Raw genomic sequence first — 17370 nt, 5'->3', positions numbered from 1 at the left:
CTTCAGATTGATCGCGGTAACCCCCCTACCTCATCTGGGTTCTGACCTCGGAGGGGATCGGACGTCGGGTATAAGAGTGCAGGGGAGTCGTTTAGTGGGTGGGCCCTAAAATCCTTGGGCCCGCGGTCTGCTCACAACACCATGCAGATCGTTGAGTCTCACATACCCCGCGCGCCCCTCTTGCGCGGAGACCTCGTAGGAGGTTCGGCCCTCTACCCGAAAAAAAAAGGACCTTCTTCAGATTCCTGTGATCGAACTAATCTCATCCTTTTAGCATTTCTGCTGCACTAGGAGAGGTTTTTTTTTCCACAGGAGAAAATCGCCGGATCCCCACCCGCACGTGCATATGTGGGAGTCGAACCTCACTAAAAACTCCTGCCGCTCACAGCCGGGACTCTACCTCGAACCGGGCGGGAACACAGTCGGAGCTATTGAGACGGCGGGACAGGGCTTACGTAGAGCATATTACACCCATCCCGCCGTCCCCCAGACGCCAAACCGTTCCCTCGGTCGACAGGCCAAGAGCCCGTATTGATGGCGCCGAGCTACACCTTCCGCTGGAGCGATCGGGGGAACGCGGCCTACCACGCCGCTCCAAGCCTAGGTTCCTCCCCGCACAAAGCGGGTGGTGCCCGAAGCTCTTCGGGGGCCGGGTTACGGACGGGACCGCGGTCCTGACACCTTGCTCGGCGGCGGCGGATTTCTGCGTAGTGAGGAGAGCTTTGCCTCACCCGCCCCGCCACCTACTTCTGCGAGATGGTGCACTCGCAGAAGTCAAGCATAGCCTTCCAAGACTCGTCGCTGCCAAGCATCGACACCACGACGCCAGGCAGCGACAAGTCCGGTCCTATCTTTGTGACAAGGACACGGAGCTGCATTTCCCAAGTGGGGCAGACAGTGAGCGTATGCTCCGCCGTGTCCAGGTCATGTCCACAATGGTGGCACCTCGTCGGCGGCTCAGCTCCTATCTAGTGCAGGTACTTCTCGAAGCATTCGTGCCCAGTCAGCACCTGCACCAGACAGAAGGTGATGCGTCCTCGGCCACGATTTACCCAGTCATCAAAAACCGGGTAAACCGCCTCGACGGTCCGTAGACCCCACGTGGAGTTGGCCAACCGCCTCGACCACAATTCGAGCACGGACCGCTGAGAATGGGCCTTCCGCGCCCGCAACTCACTATTAGGAAGACGCGCCACTCCTAGAGCACGAAGCTTGCTGCGCCACCGATAGTCGGCAGCGAGCGACTCCGCCTTCAGCTCCTACGGCAGCATCCCCCGCCAACACACACGCCGCTTCGAAGGAGACGGTGCGATATCCACGGATGACCCTGATAGCAACGGTGCGCTGCATCCGGGGCAGGAGCCGAGCCATAGCAGCCCGATTGCGCGGCTCAGCCCATACAGGCGCACCGTACAGAGCCATCGATCGCACCACCCCCGCGTAGAGGTGGCGTAGAGCCTGATCCAGCCCTCCGATATTCGGGAGCAGTCGGTTCAAAGAACCGGCCGTCCTCATTTATCGGGGGACTAGCTCCGCAAAGTGAGTACGAAAAACCCACCGACTGTCCAACACGAGGCCGAGGTACCTCAACTGTACCTACTCGGACGTCCCCAACCACGATGTGGGCAACTGGGAGAGGTTGGATCTTTTTCGAGGCATTCTTACAATAAGTAGTACCTACTAACACAACGTTGTTTGATAAACACGTACTTATCATAAAACTAAATTATAAATACTTACAGATTATTACACAGCTTAACATTATTACAGTTTATTAATTATTAATAACTAGCTGATCCGGCAGACTTCGTAGTGCCTCAATCGATAAATAAAAGACCTAAACTTTTGTATAAAATAACACATCAAAGGAAAAACAAAATTGTTATTTTTATTTAATTCCGAGCATTTTCATATTTATTTACCTTTTAAACCTTCTCTTGACTTCCACAAATAATTCAAGACCAAAATTAGCCAAACCGGTCCAGCCGTTCTCGAGTTTTAGCGAGACTGACGAACAGCAATTCATTTATATATATATATATATATATAAATATAAATATATATATATAGAAGATAAGATAGAAGACTAAGACTATTAAGACGTGTCAACATAATCGTTTAACTAAAGAAAACAAACGTGCCTATGGGTTAATTTACTCGTCGAGCCCTCGGCTCGGCAAGGAGGCAGTGGCGCGGCATCGGCGCGCTTTGTATACCCGCGCGGCTGCACAGACGTAAACAATCTACAAAAGCTCAGCTACGTGATTCTTTAAATTGGCATAACTTTTTATTTATGAACCGGTTGACATGAAACAAACACTTAATGTTAAGTAAAGTTTACCACAATAAATTAGTGAAAACCACATTTAAATCGGCAGTTCTGTTTCTGAGATTAGTGTGCACGAACGCACAGACAAACAGATAAACAGACAAAAATTCTAAAAATCATTATTTTGGGTTCTATTGCGTTCATAAAGCCCCCTATAATAGTTTTCCTGAGATATCTTCCATGTACAGACAGCGACCAGTTACGATTTTATTATATGTATTGATTGATGATGATTGATTGATGATGATATGTATTGATTGATAATAATATGAAGGGAAATAAAATAAAATTAAGTGAAGATGATTAATTTGAGATATTAATCAACTGGTAAGAAATTAAATGAAATGAGATGATATGGGATGAAATATAATCTCAGTAAAATGGTGGTCAGTTACTGAGATATTTTCAGTAGATTTTGGAGGATCCCGAGAAGCTACATCCAGCGGCTTTGTTTCATTTTCCCACATTTGTGCACTTTGTGTATATTAAACAATTAATAAACCACCGTTATTACACATTTAAATCTAAAGAAACACTAATTAAACAAAACAAGACAAATCGCACAACTTCACTGCTCGCGTTCCCGCCAAAAAGTGAGTGTGTGGTATCATCTATGGTCTACAAAGTGTAGATATTAAGACAATATATAACATTTTATGTCTAAAAGAAAAACGGTAAAATACCTCCAAAAAAACTATTCACAGTGTAAAATGAAAATGAAAATACCTACAATTAGCCATACAGTATGTATGTACATACCTAACTAAACTGACTATATTACTCATTAATATCGCTGCTCGTGATCGTTTAGCGATTAGTAAAAGTAAAAAAAAAACTAATAAATAATCAATCAATAAATACCATCATGCAGCTCTTGTTGCTAATATTTATTCCCTTCGTGGTCAGTGAGGACACTGGTATTGATGATTTTTCAGAAGGTAAATGAAACTGCTTTACTTTCCTTTTTTCCCTACCTAATCGTTCATTGCCTAAAGGGCTATTTCAAATACCCGCCCACGGGTAGGTGAGCTCAGGCTTTCAACTGAAGAGAACTTGATAACAAATTCGAAGAGTTTGACGAGAACGAAGAACGGCGGTTGTAGAGCCCAAAAACAAAAGAATCGATCAGTAGGGTCCGATAGTCCCATGCTTAGGGCGATGGTGGCAGCGTTTCCCCTTCGCCTGGGTCGGATATGCAGTCAGAGGTGCGACATAAAAGGGTTATCGTGTTGCGCCGCCTTTTCGTAGAAGCGTTCCGATACTGTCATCATATACTACTTGGAAATCATCATGAAGATCTTCATTCCTCACATACTACAGTGCTCTGACAGTTATCCAGTAGAAACGGGATTGGTTGGTGAGAGAGTTTACATGGATAACTTATTGTGAAGGGGTAATTAACTTAGCTTGCAGATCATGGAGTAGAGACAATCATGTAAGAATGTGGCTTGGTTGAGGACTATCTATGTGTGGACGGAATGTCATGCCTCTATCTGGGTGACGCCCAACAACTTAACCTTGTCAACCTAACAATGGCATCTAGTAGTAGTGGTGCTTTGCAAAATCTACTACTAGTTTGACCTATGGGGCGTACTAGTGGCAATAATTTCCAATTTGAGGGCCCTAGATTTATTGATTAAATAGTTGTTAAACAAAACATGCCACAAACATTACTATTAAATGATTGTATGATTGTAAAAAAATCATTCATTGCTAAATGTAGTCTAATTAAAAAATAAATACCTCTGAATAAGCACTCACAATTCAGAGTACTATTTTTCATAGTCATATCTTAGTATAAATTAATATCACTCAATAACATTACCCCACTACTATAAAGTGCTTGTTGGGGCATGGTTTTTAGTGTTATCTGCTTAGAATGGTAACACTACAGAATTCAATTCCTTGTTAGTACTGAAAATTAATCCTTTACACTTGAGAGGTGACTTTTTCTCAAAAGCTCAAATGGAAAGCTGCATAATATTTTGATTAGAGGAGTTAGAATGGGTTGCAAAGTCTGCTGTCAAAGAAATAATCGCAGCAAAAGACATCAAATGATTTAATAATCATATTGTAATACATTTCCTGATAAGCCAGGCATGCATCTCAGCAATTGAAATATGTGTCACAAAAATATGCATCACAAAGGAAAATCTGAAAGTATAATATTATGAAATAATATACAGAACAAATAAAGAAATATTTAAAAAAAGTTTTTATGATATGTGTGTAATCGTTTTAAGTTAGAGACAAAAAAATCATTAAATAGTTTGGTATTTAATAAATTTCTTGTCTCTAAAAACTTTTTAAGTTGCTTATTAGTCCACAAAGAAAAAATACTCAAGTGTAAAGTATTTAATGGGTTGAGGTTTACCAATTTTATGCAAACAAAAATTACGATCAGACAAGCTGCTTTATGCAAACAAAAAAGATTGCTGTTTCATTATATTTTACATTAAAGATCTTGATAAGCATTCTGACTAAGAGGATTCATAAAGTCAATACAAAACATAAAACACCACTGTAACTGTTGAAAGTACCTCTTAGGTACCATATAATCACGCAGATCACAAAAATTAGTAGTAATAAAATGTCAAAAGTATAAAACTGCAGGCACTGTATGTACAGCTTGTAATGTTTTATATCTATGTTCAACAAAAAATATTACTTTTTCAGAAGATTTTAAGTGCTCCCTACCTGATGTAACCAGTCCTAATCAAAAAGTTGATATAAATAGGATTCGTGCGGACTTCTCTAAAATATCTGAGGTATGTTTTATTTAAAAATGACTAAATCATTGTAGTAAAATATTACCTCCGTAATCCAGTTTAGGAAATGGAATATCTTTTACAATATCATTACTATTTTTTACATTTTTGTATTACAATTTAATACAAAAATGAAAGGAAAACAATAAAATAATAGCAATATTTTAACTTGTGGATCCAACAAAAAATTTGAGTGTTGAAATGCTTAGCCTGTTGGTTACAGTTGACTGTAATGTTATGATTATAAGAGACAGTTTTAAACATAATATATAAGTTTAAAGTTTTAATTGAAGCTGACTCATTAGATTTTGTCTAATGTAGAAATGAATGAATATAAAAAACCAACTAGGATTATAAATTTAGAAAAACCTTAAATGTTGTTTCTTAAATTTATTTAAACTTTGTTAAACTTATTTCATAAAGGCTGGAATCTTATTAAGTATATATACATTATCTATTCAAGTTTTTAAAAGTATGTATAAATAGAAATATCAAATGAGATATATTTTGTGCTATGCACTTTACAGGTTAAATTTCCTGGTTTGATTGGTCCGTTAAATGAAAGATTAATCTGCAAAATTAAGTGCATCGATGGGAACTGGGTAGGACCGCTTTGTGCTAGTACTCCGGGTAATGTATACTTTAAATGTTCTTAAATACATTACATTTACCTCTGTCAAATGTAATTAGGAGCTTGAACCAAAATTTCTTGAACCAAACTAAGTCTTTTTAAATAGAAATCATTCCAAAAGTTATCATTAAAATAGTATAAAAGAATCAAATACTATTAAATGCAATTACTACCCACATTTACAGTTAACTACACATTTCTGTTGCAGATGGTAGATTCCAACCAATATTGAGGCAGTGCTTATACAAACATGAACATCCACTATTAGCAATTTCATTTAGAAATTCTTCAATTGAAGTAAGCTTCACTGCACTAACTCACATTGTAGTTTATTTTGATGTAGATTATCCAAACTTCATATTACAATCGATATTCACCCACTAATAAAATAAATGTGAATGTGTTAACATGTCCTTCTTTCGCGTTGAAAGCAATGAATTGACGCATTTTCTTTGAAAGTGATAATATTAGGTCAGGAGAGTGAAGCTGTAGACAACAGCTACTATGTATGACTTCCATTACATAACCAATCAAAATAAAATTATGGATATGCATTTTCAAGGCTGCAGTAAAAACATAGATAGTTTATCAAGAAAGTGCTATTCATGTGTGATATAAATTTATGGGTGGATGGGTGGAGGAGCTCACAGCCCAACTGGTGTTAAGTAAGTGGTTACTAGAGCCCATAGAAATCTACAACGTAAATGCGCCACTCATCTTGAGATATAAGTTCTAAAGTCTCAGTATAGTTACAACGGCTGCCCCGTGCTTCAAACCAAAAAGCATTACTGCTTCAAGGCAGAAATAGAAAGGGTGGTGGTACCTACCCGTGTGGACACATAAGAGGTCCTGCCACCAGTAATAACTAATACTAAGTTGGATACATGGATGGATGGATATATGAATTCATCCACTTCACTTTTTTGTAGCAGTACTATTGTCCCTTGCTATAGTGTATCCCGATCCATTAACAGTGCTTTTAGGTACCACAAGCACCGGTCACCGTCCTTGTCGAACCCGTCGCTTGCGACGAAGGGCTCGATGATTGCATTAACCCATAGACACAGCCCAATGAGTTTCTCGCCAGATCTTCTCAGTGGGTCGCGTTTCCGATCCGGTGGTAGATTCTGCGAAGCACTGCTCTGGCTAGGGCCAGTGTTAGCAACACTCTCGGGTTGAGCCCCGTGAGCTCACCTACACGTCAAGGAGAAGTTGAAATAGCCTCTCAAGGGTATCAGCATAAGTAGCAAAATAAAGCTAGAATGTTTTTTTTTTATTGCTAGATGGGCGGACGAGCTCACAGCCCACCTGGTGTTAAGTGGTTACTGGAGCCCATAGACAACTACAACGTAAATGCGCCACCCACCTTGAGATGTAAGTTCTAAGGTCTCAAGTATAGCAACAACCCCACCCTTCAAACCGAAACGCATTGCTGCTTCACGGCAGAAATAGGCAGGGTGGTGATTAATTACGCAAATTATAATTTTGCGGGTTTCATTTTTATTACACGATGTTATTCTTTCACCGTGAAAGTCAATCGTGAACGTTTGTCGAGTCCGTATTTCATTAGAAAAATTGGTACTCGCGTGGGATTCGAACACCGGTGCATCGCTCAACACGAATGCACCGGACGTATTATCCCGTAGGCCACGACGACTTAAAAAAAAAGTGTTACATTAATATGGCACTTTACAATAACACAAAGTTATAACATCAGTTAATTAAATATTCATAAAAATACGTAAAAGTGTATACACAAGCTTCATAAAATGTTCTTTCAGAAAGAAACTAGTTTTCCACATGGCTCTTCAATAGTGGCTAGGTGTATACATTTCGGTTTTTATAAGCTGAAAGGAGATAACACACTGCACTGTGAGAATGGGGAGTGGGTTCCAAAGTTTCCAGAATGCGTTCCAACCAGTGTCATCACTAATTTTACAGGTATCAATTTACAAAATTAATTTCGGTGTACCGTTTTAGTTTATGACTTAAATAGATCTTAAGTTTTTTGTAATACTAACACATTATGAGATTATAATGTCTCGAAATCAAAACTTTAATTTTATTATTATTATTATTAGTTTGTGGCTTGTGTATATTATATATATATTATATAGCAGTTTTGAAGTCACATTATTTTCTTTCTATACTAATCTCCACAAACTTCTTTGTTTATTCGCTTTCTTGGTCGTTGTTTGTTTGTGGGGATTCCTCTAATTTATTCATAGTGAAGTAATTAATTTTTAACTACGAATTTGAAATTTAAACATATCTAAGAACTGGAGAGCATCGCAAGAAAATTGCGGAGAATGAATGAGACACTGTACTTTGTAGTAAGCTTAAAAAACGTGACATCTTTTTTATTAATTTTTAGGCGACGCTCCACCCACTATACAGTACGCAATTATAAGTGGTTCAGCAGTTGTAGAACCCACAGGAGAATTGTTCGTTTTCCCTGACAGTACCCTACGTCTAGACTGTGTTACTCCAAGAGCTTTAGGCAACCCGGAATGGAGTTGGACGCAAGCCCTTGGAAATTACGAAACCGGTTTGTAGAATATATTATTCTAAGGTATAATTGAGGCCGTCAGCGCAAAAGTGGCCTAACCCACAACTTTTCATATTCGTGCTTATATATTGCAATTTATTTAAAACATAATAAATGTTGATACAAAACCGGCCTATCCCTAGTTTCACCCCTGGTTTACAGATTGTAAATATTTGCTTTGTAAATATTATTTTTGCGCGTAGTTTTTGCCTATGAAGCAGTCTAAAAAAAATTAAAACCTCATTGGCTCCGTACTAACTATAGTAAGCTTAGGCCACTTTTGCGCTGATTGACTCAATTATCCATTTATTCATTGTTGTCGATGGGCATTAGAGCTCATAACTTACCTGGTGCTAAGTGTATACAGCCACTATAAAATATGTGGGCTCCGTTTACTTGTTTTTTACTTTCTTTATAAAGATGATTTCTGATCAAATATTAGGTCATTGTGGACAGTAAGTTTATTTCAATGAATTATTACTCTATTTTATTTTAAACATTTACTTTTGTAACGTAACTGAACCAACTCCTTAGTAGTACGTATAGTTACATACGTTACAACAAAGTGAAATCTAGTCTAGCCATTTTTTCCACCTTATTTTCTTTGTTTTTCTATTCGGTTTAGATTATGTCCCTATTATATTCTAACAGGTGATTTCACGATATTGGAGGCGTAAAGACGTTTCTGAAGTTTTGAAATTGAATATTCAGAGTCTTCAGAGACTTTTTAGTTCATTTTAGAAAAATACGGAACTATTTTTAAAACACAATAAATTTAATTTATCTAGAAGTTATAGTTTTATGTTCGAATTCCAATAAAAACAAGACTAGAACCTGCAAAAAGTATATACGACTGTTTTAATTCTGATGTCTGGTGAATTTTCTTAATATTTGATTGAATATTTTCAGGCTGGTCATCCGACGAAGGCGAGAAGTATACCCATTATAGACTGACGCTGTCAAAGATGTCCGCGCGTCATAGTGACACGTACACTTGTGCCACTCCAACGGGGCACACCAATACAGTGATCGTTAAAGTTGTTAGTGAGTTTGTTCGCTAGTCATGGTTGGTCAAAGTTGATGATACTTATTCACTGAATCAACGCATAGCACAACTTTGAAACCATACGCTCGTTTCCCCAACGAACATCAATTTGGCATTTAACTAATTTATTAAAAGTGCGTATCGTATATAATGTTATGTATTTTAATGCATTTAAACGAACCACGGTATATCTTGAATGCTGCTTTATATATATGCCTGACGCGAATGATTAATCATATCCAAATCAATTGTTAGTTAAAATAATAATGATTTACTGCATTCTGAACTTTTATAAATATACTGACATTAAAACTTATTTACAGATGTAGTTTGTCCAACAATAAACGTGTCTTCGCCTCGGCTACGTCAGTTTACACAAGGAACTAGACTTGGTCATTCGGCCCACTTTAGTTGTCAATCTGGTTTTCATCTTAATGGCTCTGCAATTTTGACTTGTATGGGAAACGGTAAGTATCTTTGACTACTTTAGCATTATTGTTGATTGAACTACGTTGTATTCAATTCATTTAATAATTTATGCATAATTTTTTCAAAGGTCATTGGTCAACCAGCCTTCCGACATGCCTGGAAACTTTCTGTCCCATGTTGAAGTCTTTAGGTCCTCACTTAAGTTTCGTTGAATATAATTCGTCATTTGGGGGTCGTGCCGTATTTCAGTGTGCCTGGGGCTACAGGCTTGTGGGTTCACCAGGTTTGGAATGTGAACATGACGGTCAGTGGTCTGGAGAGGTGCCAATTTGTTCACGTAAGGCCAAATTTATATTTCGCATTAGTTAGCTTATTTGGATAGTGTTTTGGAAGTAGGTAGCTGTCATAAATAAAAAACAACCATATCTCTGTTGCCTTGTCAAAGAACTTCTGTTACATTTTTAGTTTCTACCATTTTTTTAAAATATAAATAAGGAGTAAATGGCAGTAATATGAGTCGTCTATTATCAAAGGTGGCAATCTGTGCATTTGGACAAAAATTTTTTATTGATATGTCAATACAGATTGATTTGAATATAATCGTCTCCTTCAAAGAATACGGTTTAAAACCTGCATTAAATAAAGGTTAATAGTTAACCTGTTATTTATCTAAGATGTCGTTCCGAAGAGTTTTGTGACTGCCAATGGAATACAAAGTCAATAATTCGTTTTTCTGATTTACCAATCATTGTCCAAAACTCAGATTGCCGGCTTTGATAATAGTCGACTCATATATAGAACAAACTGTAATTTGCCCATTGTGTATAATGCGTGTAGAAATACAAAATTTACATTTACAGTGCTACTGAAGAAGTAGTACTACTTACATTATAGAATGTGTGTGAAATTATCAGCCCAGGTTCATTTAAAGATGTGAAATATTACTAATTTTTCATAGAATGGATTTATGGTCTGCTTGCAGGCATTTGTATTTATTTCTAATTGTCGTTGTGTCTTTTAACATATTATTTTATTAATATAATTTTTTCCACAGCAATCTATTGCCCTGATCCATTAGTCCCAGAAAAGGGACGTCTGCTAATAGAGCCATCTTCAAAGCACGGCAAATATACTGTTGGGGACCTTATGATATATGATTGCGAAGACGGTTACGACATTGTCGGAGAGTCTTCTATAGTCTGTACTGAAAACGGATATTGGTCACATCCCCCACCTTTCTGCCTACTCCCTTCGGTGATCAAAAAGGCTGATACTATATTTATTGAGAATATAACATTAGTTCATGTCGAAGAATAATTACTGCAACACACAGCGAACAAATAGGAAATAGATGATAATTGTTTTTACTGAATGTTTTTAGTATTTTCGACAAGTGAAATAAAGTTTTGGTGGAAACATCTTAATTATTCGTCGTAAATCGTAATGTTAAAGAAATTTGTGCTTGTGAAGGAGTTCGTGATAAAAATTAATTATCGAAATTTGATTGGAGCAAATAAATTCAAATGTGAAATTGCTCGCACAAGACATTGTGTGATGTCCGTGTGTTGTAGACTTGTATTAAGTTAATAATAATTGGGACTAATAATAATTGCATTCTAAAAAGACCAGATTGTAGTTTAAAATGCAAAAAATTTTAGTATATTATTACTACTCATTATTGTGATACCAAAGGTAAAAGTGATGCGTTTTATCATTGTCTAGTTATTATTTAAAATTTATTTATAGTACATTTTTAATACTATATTTTTTTATTAATTGACTAACTGAATTTAATTAAAATGAAACTAAATTGTAATGCAATAACTTTATTTTCTTAATACATGTAATATAAATAGAGGATTCACTGGCGTAGCCATTGAGAAGGCACAGATACTTAGCGCATTCAAGCATAATATTATCCTTATAGCAATATATGAAGTACACAATAATGTACTATATACTATCTAATTATAGCAGATAAATACTTTCAATTCCTTATGTAAAATTTCGTACTCAAAATGTATTTATGAGCAATAGTTCTAAAAATTTATATAAATAAAAGTTCTAAAGTATAACAATTAGTGAATTGAATTTAAAGAAAGACACATTTGTGATAAATGTGCACCTTTGACTGGAATTTGTCTCTAAAATTAAAAGTATGATTAAGTGTTTGCTGTCATAACAATTTGCTACATTGAATCAAAGTCTTGATAAAAAACGCATGTACTCTAATATATGTAAATTTCCGTCGTTAAATAATATGAATATTTCAAATTTTTTCATTATAATATAAAAGATTATAGTAAATTATAGTATATTTATAAGATTTTCTAAATCTGAGTCATTTATCTAATAAGTGAAATAATTTTATAAGTAGAACGTAAAGTTGCAGTAATTTTAAATAATTATTTTACTTTTTTCTCCAAAACCCCTAACATTTCTGTACGAAATAAATTTATCTGAATAAACTTGGAGAAAATTGAAATCAAATCAAATGATCTTATTAACTCTATTACAAGAATAATGCACATACATCATGTAACACCATAGCTATAAGTTATCAGTGTACAAATATGTTCAATAATAAACAGTATGAATGAAAATTTTGTAGTTTTTCTTTAATCTCTACTCTTATAAAACTCATAGTGTATTATAATATTGCTTTTAAATTTTTAATAAGGAGTATGTACATTTAAAGAGCCCGGCCTCAACAAAAAAGTGGTAGCGAAAACTTTTAAACAGTTAAATTTTGTCCAAAAATTAATGCGAGTTTCTCGTAGCCACCAAACACCGACTAAAGATAGAGATGTCAGGTGTGATGAGTTAACAGAATTTCTAAACGATAAATGCTTATTTAAGTTTCCCATAAATTTCTTTACATTACCAGAAACATAGGAAAACAAAACAGTATAATCACTGGAATATTAATGGAATTGAAAGTATTTAATCAAGTAGAGGGAAAAATAAATGACTATGGTACATCTAATCAGTCTTACAAATAGGCACCTTACTTTTACAACAATGTTTGGTACAGATTACAAATACCAAAGTTGTTAAATACACCCTGGTCCTCCATATCACTACTGATAAATGTCACTACAATAATATGAAGTTTAATATTTTGAGTACTTTTAAAATGATGATCCAATAATACATTTTAATTACAGTTACAACTCATTAAGAAAAGACAGTTCAAAATTTTGTATGAATGACATTTATCAGGTTATGGTTTCTCATTTCATATAGAATTAGCAATTTATAATATAATAGTAAATTTCTAATGGTAAATCTAAAAGAAGCAGATTTATTTTATACATTGAAATCTAAAAAAATTGTTGCAGCTTTATAGGTTGGCAGTGACACAAAAGGCACATTTTATCACTAACTTAATTAATTAATATTTCTCATCATAGATTATTACTATGGCACAAAAAAGTGTAAATAATTGTTTAACTGTACTTATAATAAATAGCAGCAACAAGTGTGTAATACAAATTTGTATTTTATATATAGCACATAATATGCCTATACTCTAATACTACATATCAATACATGACTATGTGTGAAAACAAAGTTAAGATTAACTTTATCTTAATACTAACATAATGAGGCTTACAAGGTAAGATCTTATACTATGACAACCAAAAACAACAAAAATAACAAATTCCCTGGTATCATGTGCCACTATTTTTAATCTTAAAAGTATAGTTAGGTATATCGAAAATAATATATACAAGTAATTTTCGAAATAAAAAAGTTTTTGATTGGAATTCTACATGATGATGATCACTCCACGTGATGATGTGATCAATACAGTAAATGATCAATGCACACATTATTATTTAACTACTCTCAATTCAGTGTCATATTGGTAATAGGTCTTTATTAGTCTGAGACAAGGCCAGCGCACAATACCAGCAAACAACACAATTAACATCCTCTGTAATTTATGACATTTAATCAACAGAACAGAGACTGCTCAATGAAACTTAATGTTACGACAATCAACATTTCTTGTATTAAGTTAATATACAAGTTAAAGACAAAGATTATTTCTTTGACTATAAAAAAAATCTTACAGATATTAACAGAAATCAAGTCGTTCTTGCTGTTATTCAGCCAAAATAATTGAAATTAATACAAAACTTCTAATAAACACAAATAAATTATTAATTGAATAATGTTAATAACAAAAAAATCAGAATCAATCTTTAGAATCATTAGTCATCTATAATTACTGTAAAACTTATATGAGATTATAGAATAATGAGATTACTAAACTGTTTGGCCAAATGGAATCAGATAGGAAGTTTAATGTAACTCATGTATATTTTGGAATGCCACCTAACTGTAAGATTTGAGACAAAATGATGATTTGATAAGCCATTTAGATTAAAGGAAATTGTTATTCGCATACAGTAATTGATGTTTTCTTAATTACCCAAAATCCAATAGAATATGGAGGTAGTGAAACATAGCGTCCATACCTATGAATATTAGGCCGCAAATTGTGTAAATTGGATTCATAATAAAGTGGCCAGCCATTTAACAATATTGTTTTTGATTTTCGGTTATTTGAAGGTGCACTTATGATATATTCATGAATTATTAAATCGTCTCCATGTAAAGCAGTGCCATTAAGGAAGAATCGAGCTTTTGCCATTTCCAAATTAACACCATACAGTGTTACAGCTGATGTGTCATTAGTGTATTTTCTGTTGGTGCAATGAATATACAGTCTTTGAAACCTTGAGCAATTGCATTGCACCTGTAAAACTTTATTTCCAACCAATTTTTTATACAAGACACTGATCCACCAATCTGGTAAGGGTTTCAGATTTTCATCCACTAGGCTGTAATATCCACCAATAAAGCTTTGTCGAATGACAGTGGATATATTGTATTTTGCTGATAGACCTAGTTTATCAATCCAAAGCGGGCTACCTGCATAAGTATTTGATAGTCCTGGTGCACCACCTCCATATGAGCTACTAGTTTCACTTAGCCACATTGGGATATTTTTGTACTTCTTGGTGTGATTTTGCATTGTTTCTATTTGCTGTCTGAGCAAATCAAATGTTTCTGGGTTCCAAAAATCCTCCAATTTGGCAGTTTTACTGTTTAAATAATACTGATGCCATGATCTTACATTTATATAATGAGATCCATTACCTAAAAATTCTATCATATATTTAAGGCATTCAGGACGGTGTGGTTGTGGTCTTGTTGTGTCTGGGCCGACAATCAGAGAATGTCTGTAACCATTATGATTCAAAAGTTTACGTAGCTTTTCAAAGTCCTTGGCTAATATTTGAGGAGTTACACTTTCATTAAAAACATGCTGAAAAGAGTTTGGCTCGTTTCCTAACTGCCAATCAATAGCATACTGTTTGTGTTTTGAAAATTCAATAAGTTCTCTAGCATTCTTTTCATTCCAACCATGATTATCACGAAGCATTGCATTCAACGAGAATAACAATTTTAGATTAGTCTTTCTGCAAAAATCGTTAATTTGGTTCCATTCATTTCCAGTCATTATAAAGAAGGGTAAAAACTTGTGTTTGTGTTTACATGGTTTTTCAATAACTTGGCATAAAGATTTTGGATAAGATTTATAACTACAATTGTGGCATGAAATTGGGATATTTTCTTTACTAAATATGAGACGTTCAGACATGGTGCCGCCAAGACGAAGCCGCGCTGGGGATAGTGCTGCTGCTAACTCCCTCAACCTAGTGTCCGAATAGTTAATTCTATTGTAGTTCTCAATTTCAATGGTGTCAATCCCAAAGCTGAGAAAGTCTTCCGAGATTAGCTTGATATCTTCTTGATTTTCATTAATCGTAACAAAGTACCTTACACCGCCGTTGTATTTTACAAATAATACGAGCATAGCCACGTTGCAGCAAAATGCTATCGCACATGTGGCTACTAATCGTTTATTCGACATCATTATTCGTTTTCTCACAATTACGGTAATATTAACTGCAATATTGCAATTCGTAATTCACTACGAGTATCAAATTCGTTAATTATAAGATTATTTAAAAACCATACCGCACTCCTATATAGTTCACACCCTTGAGTATATTTTCACATTAACTTTAACAAACTTTCTGTCGGCACATAGATTAGACTTAGACACTATGTAATTTCATTTCACTGACAGACTTGAAGAAAAATGGGGAAATAAATTGACTATCTTTATCATAGCGTATGTACCTTGCAGTATTATAGTCTTGGCCTTACTTTACATCCCCTCTAGTGATTAAATGACATTGACTTATTTGACTTTTATGTTGACAATGGACTTGGCGGGAACGCCAGAAGTTGTGTGAATTGGTTTATTTCTCAATTTAGTGTTTCTTCGTGTTTAAATGTACAAATACCTGTGTTATAATCATTATAATAATAATCATCGTTTATCAACTGTTTAGTATCGGTAAAAGTGCACAAATGCTGGAAAATGAAACAAAGCCGTTGGACGTAGCTTCTCGAGATCTTCCAAAAAGGCCATTGAAACTGTGACTGTGTTCACTAAGACGTTGTTTCACCTGCCCCGCATGGGAGGGGTGGCGCCGTGTCCTCGTCGCAAAAATAGGAAACGACTTGTCGTTGCCTTGCCGAGTGTTGTGGCATCGATGCTCGGCGACGACGAGTCGTGGAAGGCGATGCTCGACTTCTGCGAGTGCACCATCTCACTAAAGGAGGTGGCGGGGCGCGTGAGAGATGCACAATACCGCCGCCGTCGAGCGGGGGCCAGGGAGGCGGATATCGCCTAAGCCCTGGCCCTCTAAGTGTTTCGGTTCCCCCTCACATGTCAGTCTGGGGACCGGCGAGGGCGCCTAAGAAGACGTGCAAGCTGCTCTGCACGCGTTTTATTCTCGACCCACGCTGGTTCTGGCCCAGCGGGGTATTCTGACTGGTTCCTAAAACTGGTTTTCCGGTTTTCTTCGTACCGGCTTACATCCCTAATATCCGTAGTCCCAGTTTTCAGAATATTATGGAGGGTAGAACATTCCCGATCCTGCGGACAGAATGGAAAGCAGTCGACGTCGCTCAAAACACGTAATTTCGGATCCTCCCGATCCACTAACGGTGCTTTTAGGTACCTCAAGCATCGGTCATCGTTCTCGTCGAACCATCGTTTGCGACGATGGGCTCGACGAGTAAATTATCCCCAGATACAGCACACTGAGTTTCTCGCCGGATGTTCTCAGTGGGTCGCTTTCCCGATCCGGTGGTAGATTCTGCGAAGCACGGCTCTTGCTACGGTTCGTGTTAGCAACGTCGTCAGGTTTGAGCCCCGTGAGCTCACCTACTAGTTAAGGTTACGGTGAAATAGCCTCAAGGCTGTCAGTTTAGGTAGGAAAAAAAATAGGGTAGATGTAAGCACCATCTCGGTCTATATGTAAGCGGGCTATAAAAATTGGATCTTGTTGGGTATTTCTTTTGACCAATATAGCTCAGTATATTTGCAACTTCACCCTTGCTGCAATTTTATTTTGCCGAGTGTAGCCCTTTAAGATTCTGCAACTGGATTGCTGAGGAGTTTTGGTCGTACACGCGGGGCATATTGCGGCTAGATCTCGCAGAACAAAATGGTGGATACCGAAGATG

General features: G+C 36.4%; 2 protein-coding genes across 3 annotated transcripts; one reads left to right on the top strand and one right to left on the bottom strand.

Moving 5' to 3' along the window:
* The first annotated feature begins 2954 nt into the window (after positions 1-2954).
* Positions 2955-11822, top strand: hig (locomotion-related protein hikaru genki). 2 transcript variants are annotated; one of them, XM_089728104.1, is made up of 10 exons: positions 2955-3267; positions 5006-5097; positions 5625-5727; positions 5937-6025; positions 7510-7669; positions 8103-8276; positions 9186-9320; positions 9645-9788; positions 9878-10087; positions 10805-11822. In XM_089728104.1, the coding sequence occupies exons 1-10, from the start codon at positions 3195-3197 to the stop codon at positions 11065-11067; spliced, it is 1443 nt and encodes a 480-aa protein (XP_089584230.1). In that variant the 5' UTR covers positions 2955-3194; the 3' UTR covers positions 11068-11822. The 2 variants fall into 2 exon arrangements, with proteins under 2 accessions (XP_089584230.1, XP_089584234.1); XM_089728108.1 differs by lacking the exon at positions 2955-3267 and adding an exon at positions 3299-3686.
* Positions 11561-16005, bottom strand: Hepa (heparanase-like protein). Its single transcript, XM_028183755.2, has one exon. It carries the CDS (start codon positions 15701-15703, stop codon positions 14156-14158), a length of 1548 nt encoding a protein of 515 aa, XP_028039556.2. The 5' UTR covers positions 15704-16005; the 3' UTR covers positions 11561-14155.
* Between the last annotated feature and the right edge of the window lie 1365 nt (positions 16006-17370).

This window comes from Bombyx mandarina, chromosome 01 (genome assembly GCF_030267445.1).
Source record: "Bombyx mandarina strain Sakado chromosome 01, ASM3026744v2".
NCBI classification, from domain to species: Eukaryota; Metazoa; Arthropoda; class Insecta; order Lepidoptera; family Bombycidae; genus Bombyx; species Bombyx mandarina.
This window is presented reverse-complemented; position numbering and strand designations above follow the sequence as displayed.

Coding starts and splice junctions, on each gene's coding strand:
- hig (XM_089728104.1), top strand. CDS start 3,195: ATGCAGCTCTTGTTGCTAATATTTATTCCCTTCGTGGTCAGTGAGGAC. Junction 6,026..7,509: donor TTAGAAATTCTTCAATTGAA/GTAAGCTTCACT, acceptor ATGTTCTTTCAG/AAAGAAACTAGTTTTCCACA. Junction 10,088..10,804: donor AGAGGTGCCAATTTGTTCAC/GTAAGGCCAAAT, acceptor TTTTTTCCACAG/CAATCTATTGCCCTGATCCA.
- Hepa (XM_028183755.2), bottom strand. CDS start 15,703: ATGATGTCGAATAAACGATTAGTAGCCACATGTGCGATAGCATTTTGC.